The sequence below is a fragment of the Malurus melanocephalus genome, unplaced genomic scaffold, assembly GCF_030028575.1.
Source record: "Malurus melanocephalus ecotype Western Australia unplaced genomic scaffold, MMel_1.1 scaffold_7, whole genome shotgun sequence".
Taxonomy (NCBI): domain Eukaryota; kingdom Metazoa; phylum Chordata; class Aves; order Passeriformes; family Maluridae; genus Malurus; species Malurus melanocephalus.
Window position 1 is genome coordinate 763,157 of NW_026623239.1, and position 10,310 is coordinate 773,466.

Below are 10,310 nucleotides of genomic sequence, written 5' to 3' on the forward strand. Positions count from 1 at the left end.
CCTCAGGGTGAGTTCTGGCACTGATACTGTTCAACACCTTTGTCAGTGACAGAGACAGTGGCCTCGAGAGCACCCACAGCAAATTCCCTGATGGCACCAGGCTGCGTGGGACAAGTGACRCGCTGGATGGRAGGGATGACAYCCAGAGGGACCTTKCACTGGCATGAAAATTTAGRCTGTSTGAACATAATGAAGYTCAAGAAAGCMAAGTGCAAGGTCYTACACCAGGGTCATGGCARTCCCAGACAGACACACWGGCTGGCCAGAGAAGTGACTGAGAGCAGCCCTGTGGGGAAAGTCTTGGGGCTGATGGTTGATGGAAARCTCCACCAGAGCCAGCAGTGTGTGCTCACAGCCCAGAGAGCCAAACGTGTCCTGGGCTGCACAAAAAGCAGCGTGGGCAGCAGGGGAGGGAGGGGATTCTGCCCCTCTGCTCTGCTCTGCTGAGACCCCACCTGCAGTGCTGGGTCCAGTTCTGGTGTCCCCAACATAAACAGCACATGGAGCTGTTGGAACAAGTCCATTTACCCAAGGAGGGTAATGAAGTCAGTAAAGGGTTTGGAGTACATCTCCTACAAAGCCAGGCTGAGAGAGTTGGGGCCCTTCAGCCTGGAGAAGAGAAGGTTGTGTGGAGACCTCATGGCAACCTTGCAGCATCTGAAGGGGGCCCACAGGGAGGCTGGAGAGGGACTCTTCATCAGGAACTGTAGTGACAGGATAAAAGGGAATGGGTACAAACTGAAAGGGGAAGTTATGCTACATATCAGGAAGAAATTTTTACTATGACAGTCGATGGACACTGGAACAGGTTGCCCGGGAAGGCTATGGATGCCTCAACCATGGAGAGTTCGAGGATGGATTGGATAAGGTTTTGTGCAGCCTGTTCTAGTGGGAGATATCTCTTCCCATTGTAGGGGCRTCTGGGACTACATGAACTTCAATGTCCCTTCCAATCCTTAACATTCAATGATTCTATAGTTAAGGATTCAAAGTATGCAGATGGACATAAGCATCTGAAATAACTTTCAAAAAGATTTACTTTGGTGATATTTCTAAACTACTTTTAGAATTTTGCAGGTGTTTCTGCTACCTTATTTAACAATTGAAAGAGAAGACAGTTTAATTCAACTTTGCAAGAAGTGACAAGTGCTAAATCGTTGAATTCTATCATCCTTGAGAAGATGCCAAAAATTTGAGTTTTTACAAAATTGTAAACTTGGGATCCCAAGTAAACACATTTCAGAAATTGTTGCATAACCAGAAAAAAAGGGCCTGTTGTAAATAGTTTTGTAGAAGAAATGGTGTGCTAAGGAGGTCACTGAAAACTATTTTGCATTTTTGTTTGGCATTTGATTTCATAGTGCATCAAAGAGATAGATATGTAGCCTACGGAATTATTAGGTAGTTGTTAGATTTTCTCAAAACAATTTGTATACATGGTACTAAGTAGTTTGGACTACATGTTTTTCCTGCAAGAAAAATTATGCTTTGGAACCTGATTTTTCCCTGAACTTTGTGCAGTATCATATGTAAATATGTTCAGAATAGACAAATAGATGAGATTACATATATATTTGGAAAATTGARTTTCCAAATTTTATTTTGGTTGCTATTTTTTAACTTTAATACATATTCAGCTTGCTATTCTTTCAGCTATTCAATAAGTGGAATTCATGTTTATGTATCAAGTTCTTCAGTCTATCACAAGATAAATTACAAACTGGGAAACTTGCAATGTAAGAAACTTGTCTTCTCCAGATAAATTATACTATTAGTAATCTGTTTTGTTTACAGTGTTCTTTTCTGTCCTGGTTCACTTACCACAATTTTTTACATGTAAGAAATGTAATGCTACCATGTATGATCATAAAAGCTTGGTGTTTATCCTGATTTATTTTTTAAAGGTAATATTTCCTTTTGATGCTCATTGCTTCCTTGTCCAGCCCAACAAATTTGGCTGAAGCACTGCAGGAGAACTCTAAAAACTCCATCTGGCAAGAGTGGTCTGGATAAAGGACATATACATGGGTTTGAGGGGTTTTTGTTTCTTGTATTTCTTCTTTTGTTTTGGTATTTTGTTTTTGGTTTGGTTATTTTTTGGTGATGTAAGATTTCTGTCTGTGAAGGACACATTCCTTTTGCAATTTGTTTTCTTGTCAATCAACTACATCGAACCGTGAAAGCAAGGAACACAGTAAAGAAGTGCTCTGTACAATCTAAATTACCCTCATTAAGAAGTTGTTTTAAAAAAAAAGTCAGAATATCTGGACACACTAAAACCTATTTTCACAGAATATGTTTATGGCATTCTCAAATATTTTTCTATATGCCAAATTACAGGATGCCTTTTTATTTTAAACTTCTTTATATGAAAAGGGATTATAATGGAATACTAAGAAGTAAGGTTTTAAAAATAGCTGTCATTTGACATAGTCATGGAACAAAGAGACGTTGTGTAGGATTATATTCAGATTATGAGCATTTAGTCATTCAGTGAGTAGTTCTCCTGGAGTTCTTCCAAACCATTTATCACATAGTAGCTCATAGCAATGAAATATGGTTTTTAAGTTACTTTGGTTCCAGAAGCAAAAGTCATTCTTGAAAGCACTTACATTGTKGTTTAATGTGTTTACATACAAGAAAAACATATGATGAAAGAAAATCTGAGATCAATTCTTATGCAGATGTGTTTTGTAAGAGTGTAAGAAGGCTTCTGGTTTTGACCTGCAAAAGAGCTAATCTGAATTCATGTTCTTCTGCAAAAGTTGTAAGGAGTGTACGTAGGGAGAATCTTCACACGGCCACTGCTCAGCAGAGGCAATTAGGTTTTGCTTTCACAGACAGAATATTGTCTATTTACCTCAGTTTCCACCAGAGCAATGGGATGTCCTGAGGCTGCTTGTAGTCATAAGACTCTGAAGTCTAACCTGACTCCATGAATGGCCTGAGAAAAAGGCTTTATGGGATACCTACTGAGAAAAGTTCATGGGAAATTGGCAAGGACAATGCGCTAAATATGTTGTCATTTCCTGGAAATTGAACAGATTACTTCAGGTTTACCTGAAAGTCACAATATAACCTGAGACTTATTTCACTGTTCTACATGGATATGCCTAAAATGTTAATTCAAGACCTAGAATGTTAAGGGTTTGAAGGGATCTTAAACATGCTTTGCCAAAGGTGGGGTTACCTTCCAGTAGACCAGATATCTCAAGGCCTTATCCAAAATGGCCTTCAGGCTCCAGGCTTGGGCTATCCATAACCTCCCTGACCAGTATCTCGCTCACCCTGTGCAGTCTCTCACCCTGTTGTGGTATGCCTCCTCTGTCATAGTAAAAATTTCTTCCTGATATGTAGCATAACTTCCCCTTTCAGTTTGTACCCATTCCTCTTATCCTGTCACTACAGTTCCTGTTGAAGAGTCCCTCTCCAGCCTCCCTGTGGGCCCCCTTCAGATGCTGCAAGGTTGCCATGAGGTCTCCACACAACCTTCTCTTCTCCAGGCTGAAGGGCCCCAACTCTCTCAGCCTGGCTTTGTAGGAGATGTACTCCAAACCCTTTACTGACTTCATTACCCTCCTTGGGTAAATGGACTTGTTCCAACAGCTCCATGTGCTGTTTATGTTGGGGACACCAGAACTGGACCCAGCACTGCAGGTGGGGTCTCAGCAGAGCAGAGCAGAGGGGCAGAATCCCCTCCCTCCCCTGCTGCCCACGCTGCTTTTTGTGCAGCCCAGGACACGTTTGGCTCTCTGGGCTGTGAGCACACACTGCTGGCTCTGGTGGAGCTTTTTCCATCAACCATCAGCCCCAAGTCTTTCCCCACAGGGCTGCTCTCAGTCACTTCTCTGGCCAGCCAGTGTGTCTGTCTGGGATTGCCATGACCCTGGTGTAAGACCTTGCACTTGGCTTTCTTGAACTTCATTATGTTCACACAGCCTAAATTTTCATGCCAGTGCAAGGTCCCTCTGGGTGTCATCCMTCCCATCCAGCGTGTCACTTGTCCCACGCAGCCTGGTGCCATCAGGGAATTTGCTGTGGGTGCTCTCGAGGCCACTGTCYCTGTCACTGACAAAGGTGTTGAACAGTATCAGTGCCAGAACTCACCCTGAGGGACACCACTGGTCGTTGGTCTCCTTGGAGACARGGAGCCTTTGACCACAACTCTTTCTGTGCAGCCATCCAGACAGTTGTTTATCCACCAAGTTCATCCATCAAATCTCCAATTTAGAGACAGGGATATCACGTGAGTCACTGTCAAATTAAGCTTTGCATAAGTCCAGGTAGACAATGCCARTGCTCTGCTCTTGTYCCTTGTGTCAATTGCCCTGCTGTGTCTCCATCACAGGTGGTCACCAGGCGTGATTTCCCCTCTGGAAAGCTGTGCTGGCTCTTTCCAATCACCTCTTGGTTTTCCATGTGCCTTAGCTTCCAGGAGAATCTGCTTCATAATCTTGCCTAGCACAGACTGACTGCTCTGTAGATTCCTGGATCTTCTGTTTCCCCCTATATAAAAAATGAGGGTTATGTTTCCGTTTTTCCAATCATTCTTTGAAGTCATGCCCTCGTGGACAAAGGGTTTTGTGACAGCTATCTCCTTTTTCAGGCTGTCCTTTTGTGGCAGTTACATGGCAGTTATTCCCTCCAGTATTTTAGAAACAGAGTGCTCTTAAGATGTCACTTGAAATTAAAACCAAGGTTTTGAACAAAATAACTTATTTATAATCTTGATCTAAATTTCAGTACCATGCTGAGACTAAATTTACTCAGCCTGTCTTCTCTGGCATAATTTTATTTAACTGCATGAAATTTCTTAAGATACAGAAAGCTGTTTTGGCTTACAGGTGAAAGGTGCTTATGCAAACTCGATACCAAGTGAAAGATTGTCCCATGCCTGTCACCCATCTTCTGTGTGAGGTTCTTTGTGCAGTAGCTTGCAGAGGATGCTTTTACTCCCCAGTACCTTAAAGGCATATTTTTCTTAGTTTCTAGAAGGATGGGCAAGATAGCAGGATGTGGCTGTACTCTGAGATTTTTTTGTGCTTTTTGAGTTACTTTAAAAAAATGACTGATTTTTTTTCCTGAAAGATATTTATGAAAGAAATAGAACCTATGAACAGTAACTACTGCTTATGTTAAGCAGGAGCACAGATGGTACTTTCTTCCTTCATTCTTGAAAAGTTAAAACAACTTAATTCCCAAAATAACATTCAGATTTACAGAAGACACTATCAACATAAAGAGGAAGGGATCTTAAGTACTAGGTTTTCCATAGTAGCCACAGAAAAATATATTGTGCCTCGGCCTGTTTTGAGATGCTTGTAGTGTTATTGCAGAAAACAGAACAGGCAAGAATTCTTTAGWATGCCCTTTGAGACAGCTGTACTAACTCTTTTGAGTTGTTGTTGGTACGTTATTTTCCAAGTATAATTTTGCATAATGCTGGGTTCTGTTTGGAGAGTGAAGCTAGTAAGAGTAACGATGAGGAAATCAGTGTAGAAAAGGTGGAAATATATTGATACTAAGGATATTGAAGAGAACACTTAGACATTTTGGCTAGAGTTCCAGTTCTATTATTTAAAATAAAAGCAGAAATCTGTTTCCTGATTTTTAAAATTTCAAACAGTGGGTCAATAGAACTTCAAGACAATAGTTTTCTCCTCATCAGTTTTGAACAGCTGAACAAGATTAGCTGGGCCTTCACTTGCCTATGGTATGTCCAAGGAAGGCTCTGGAAGAAAAAAATCGGCCCTAAAAAACACTGAACGGTCCCTATTTTTGCTGTGGTTTAAATCCTTTAAAGGCTGTAGCATTTGCTATGGGAGTGGTGTGTTGGCAGATAAGCCAGTTTTTATTAAGTTACTGTAACAGTTTTTGAGAATTGCTGAAATTAGGGCTTTTGAGAACAGCAGTCTTGAGTTACAGATAGAAATGAAAATTTATTTTATGTGTTGCTTCATGCTTCTGATGGCTTGGAAACTAAGTCCCCAAACTCCTATGCCACTTACAGAGAATAGATACACTAATTTCAGTGTCTTGGCTAAATTCCAGAGAGTAATTGTATTCAGTTTATCTAAATTCCTGTCTAGTTTGAGTTGGTTGAGATGGTTTCTATCTTCTTTCTTATGTTGTTATTTTGGTGAGTGATACTTAATTGGCTACTGTTTTTTCAACTTGACATTTCTATGTTTTGTTAGAAACTCATATTATTCCAAAGTGTGCATATGATTTGCGAATTACTTTGAAGCAAAAGCAAACAAACAAGTAAATTGTTGTTTTGTGTTATCTATAATTTTATGGAGAAGTGCTTGTAAAATATCATAATTGTTGTTTTGAAATGTAGTTATCTGAATTTCTGAATTTTTGAATATCTGAATTTTCACACAGAGTCTAATGGTATAAATTCTGTGTTGTTTCAACCACTGTTTATAAACTTGGTAAAAGCTTTTGGAGCTTTTAAAATTCTTTTTCTTAAAAACCCTTAATTTACAATATAGTGTAAAGTGTTTATCACTCGAGGCAGAGCCATTAAATAATTTTCAGACATGATTTTGTTAAGCAAATAATTCTAATCAGTGACCTAGTACATTGTATGAATAAATACAGTTTCTAGAAGTCTTACATGCAGAACTTTGACAAATAATATTTTACCAAGGTATATAAAATCAGGGGCTATATGGCCATTGTACTTTGCATGGGACTGTGTGTGTGTTTAGAGTGTGCAATAAAACAAGCGTAAGTGAATAATTTTATTTTTGCTAAAATTTCACTTAGTTTGTCTTTCTTTTGCATGTTTGTATAGTAACAAATGGGCAGGTTTTGTTTGTTATGATGACTCACGTATATTACACTTAACAGTAGCATGTCATTGGCTCCTGGGAGACAAAGCAACAAAAAAGAAAGACAGGAAGTGAACACAAGGGAAAGAAGATGTGTTTTGCTTGGCATAGAGAATAGGTATCTTGTTTGCTATCCTGACGTGTTTAGTTCACTAGCGTTTGCTATTTTTCAGGTGCAGTTAAAACCCAGTATTTCAAGTCAATATGTAATTCGTACACAACCAACAAACACCTGTCTGTCTACTCTTGAATGTGCAGCTGTTGCTCTTTCTATCATGGAAAAAAATAAGAGTATACAAGAGGTATGTAACTTTAAATACCTATGTTTTTCTTTTATGAATGGTGGAGGGGCAGTGAAGGTAATTAGCTATTAATGTAATGTGACAGTTAAAATCTTAATGACATTTTTAATTATTTTGTTGTATAGCAAACTAAAACAAGAATGGAAACAATTTTTCCATTCCACCAATGAAACAATTTTTCTTCATTAGTTATTTATCTATAGCATGTTCAGATTACTGTGACTCTTTCATGTTGTGCTCCAAAAGTGAACACAACAAGGTAAACTTTGACTCTGAAAAACATAATTCATTTTGTGGTAACAGATCAAGTATGTTACTGCATGGAAAGAAGTAAATTGTTTTCTGCAAAAACTAGAGAGCAGAGATGATCTGAATACTCCCTCACAGCTATCTAGAAGATTTAATGCTTTTTAAAGCCAGGTTCCCTATCTCCTCCACTCTTCCACCATGGAATGCAACCCACTGGGTTATGTCTACCAACTCTTACATGTCACTGGAGGAATTTGGGACTTAATAGCTCTCGAGTTTAAGTTTATCTGAGGTCAAAGAATACTAATTGGACATTAGCCTTTCCTTGTAAGTTGTGATCCCACTAGTTTGTGATTGAAGAGATCATTAAGAGGATGTCCTTCTTAATCTTTTGTTGCTGACATTAGTAATATCAATTTAATAAGCCCTCTGAAAAACATTTGCAAGTAGTTTTGCAGCACAGAGCCAGGTCAGCAATTCAGCTGTGTGCCCAGAATCTAGTAGAGAATGGTCTGTGAAAAGAGATTTCAATCTCATCCATGTACCCATTACATGGTAGTGTTCACCCTTCAGTGCTCATGCTGCTTTCCATCAGGGAGGCAATATTTTGGCACTTAACCTCGGCCTACTAAAAAAGTTTCTCATGTCAGAAATTGCTCCTACAGTTGGCATAATATATAGTATTCTACCTCCATGTCTGCCTCTGTGACACTAGACTCACATCAATTAAATCAATTGGATTTAAACCAGACTTGGACAAAATGTGTGGACACACAAGAAAACATGGCTCAGAAATTGGAACTCTGTGTAAAGAGAGTTTTCAAGAAACTYGTATATATATATATGTTTTTTATTTAACTTTTTATTTTTTTTTGTGCTAGCACAACATATTTTTACTTCATTAGGTCTTCAGTCTTAGACTGAATAGTTAGTTAATGTCTGTAGTTACCAGTCCTATATTCTGATTCACTGCTACCACTAAGACTTGGTCCAGCCTACTTTTCAAAACCAAAATCATTGCTTTCTCTAAGCACCGCAGCAGCCAGGAGCTACATTCATACATTTTTTAATACCCTCCCTGATCTGAGTGTTATTCCCATCATATAGGATGGTGAACTGAAGTTGAGAATCATGGAACTTAAAAGTGGGTACTTGGTTTGATGCCTAGTATATCACTTGATTTTCCTGTGTGCTCTTAAGAGTCGTATTTTTCTCAGCAGAATCTCAGCTCCTGCTGACTGCAGTTACATATGTGATTGCTTTACACAACTGCACATGAGGCCCCTGTGACTCGGTCAGGCAACCAGAAAATGAAGAGTCTACTATTAGAACTACTTGAGATAAATTCGGTTTGTGTGGCTTCATTATTCCTATGCAGTACCTCTGGGCAGAAGCATGGACACAGTGGAGTCTCCAGAATAGCAATCCAGCTGCCTTCATCATGAGCCGCTCCTCTCTATAACTCTGCCTCAAGGGATTTTTGTGCAAGCAAAAACAGCTTAGTTATTGTGACTTATTTTATTGCAACTTGTTGACCGAGCCACAGTAATTGATTGTAGTCTATTGCTAAGGTCAAGTCAAAGCCGTAACTAACAGTAATATGGCTGGGTCTGAAGTCAGAATTGAGTGTTTCGAAAGAAGGAGTGAGGGATGGCACCAGGTAGGTGGGTGTGTGACTACTCTGTGGTTCTTTTCAGTACATTTTTTATTCAGCTACACTCTGACTCCAAAGGTTATATTTAACAACATTTATCATCCAAATTGTATTTTATTAGCATTTTTAAGTAATGGTTGAAAAAAAAAGAAACCTGAATGTCTCTAAAATGTCTTACTAAAAGCTTGGGTTTTTTGTCCCCCATCTCTTCACCTTTCTGCAGACTATACTCCATCCGCTGCAAGCTTTATGCTCTTTCCAACTTCAGCATGGTGCCCAGATCCATCACAGCAAGGAGCATCTTCTCAAAAATGGCTTATATGACAAGCCCATGCCAAAGAATAAACGCAAGCTCAGAAGAATGGAGCTTTTGGTGAATAATGTTAAAATATAAGAAAACTGTACTGACTGTACAGTGGGATTTATTTGCAGCTAGCAAATGAATATGAATCTGGATTTGATCCAAGCAGTTGATTGTACTGTAATAAAACAACTTTTGGGCCTTTTTAGGCAAGAGTTTATCTACCAATGTGACAAACAGTAATGGACAAGCTTTTTCATTTTTGTGGTAGGCCAGGTGCCTTTGTTCAGATGATGGAAGAGCATTCTCATTTCTTGTGGAGAAGAGGAAGAAAACTGAACAYAATTTAGACTTACGTTATCGCTTGGGTGTCAAATATGATCCTCAGTATGACTGGATAAATATATTTTGGAGAGGCTTTTATCAGTACAAAAAGACGAGAAATATGAATATGAATGTGATGGAATTGGTAAGGCTTCAGCAGTTAGAATGGCATTGAATTTCTACTAGCTTTTTATCTTCAGTATCTAATTACAGTAGGCTTTCAAACCGTACTTCCTTAGGTTACTTAGTTCAGATGAACATAAGGCATGTTATTTGGACAGTTCTTTCTAGCTTTGAGATTTTTATTTCTTATATTATTAGAACTCCTTYGTAAATTTACATGTATTTTAAAATGCAATAGGATTTAGTTTCTCTCAGACTTAATTTTTAAATTAAGTCTTCATATGTTTTTACAAGAAACTGAACAATTCTGATGTACGAAAAGTGGAAAAGTGATTTTCAGAATTACAACTCAGGTGCTTTTCTTTTACTTGAGCAAAAACTAGTCTTCTGCAGATTGGGACATCTCGGATATAAATACATCATACCTGTACCCTGGCATACAATGATTATGCTACCAAAGGAATTAAACAAGCCCAGTGTAAGCTGCTCTGTAAGAAGTATGATGCAGTGACAGATGA

At 38.8% G+C, this 10,310-nt stretch overlaps 1 protein-coding gene across 1 annotated transcript in view; it reads left to right on the forward strand.

The window, feature by feature from the left end:
* DTWD2 (DTW domain containing 2) overlaps positions 1 to 9,691 on the forward strand; it is a 67,863-nt gene extending 58,172 nt beyond the window's left edge. Inside the window, exons 7-8 of the mRNA XM_057373099.1 lie at positions 7,013 to 7,141; positions 9,268 to 9,691. Coding sequence (XP_057229082.1) covers positions 7,013 to 7,141; positions 9,268 to 9,438 — 300 coding nt within the window. The 3' untranslated portion in view covers positions 9,439 to 9,691. The remainder of the gene's footprint in view (positions 1 to 7,012; positions 7,142 to 9,267) is intronic.
* The last annotated feature ends 619 nt before the right edge of the window (positions 9,692 to 10,310 follow it).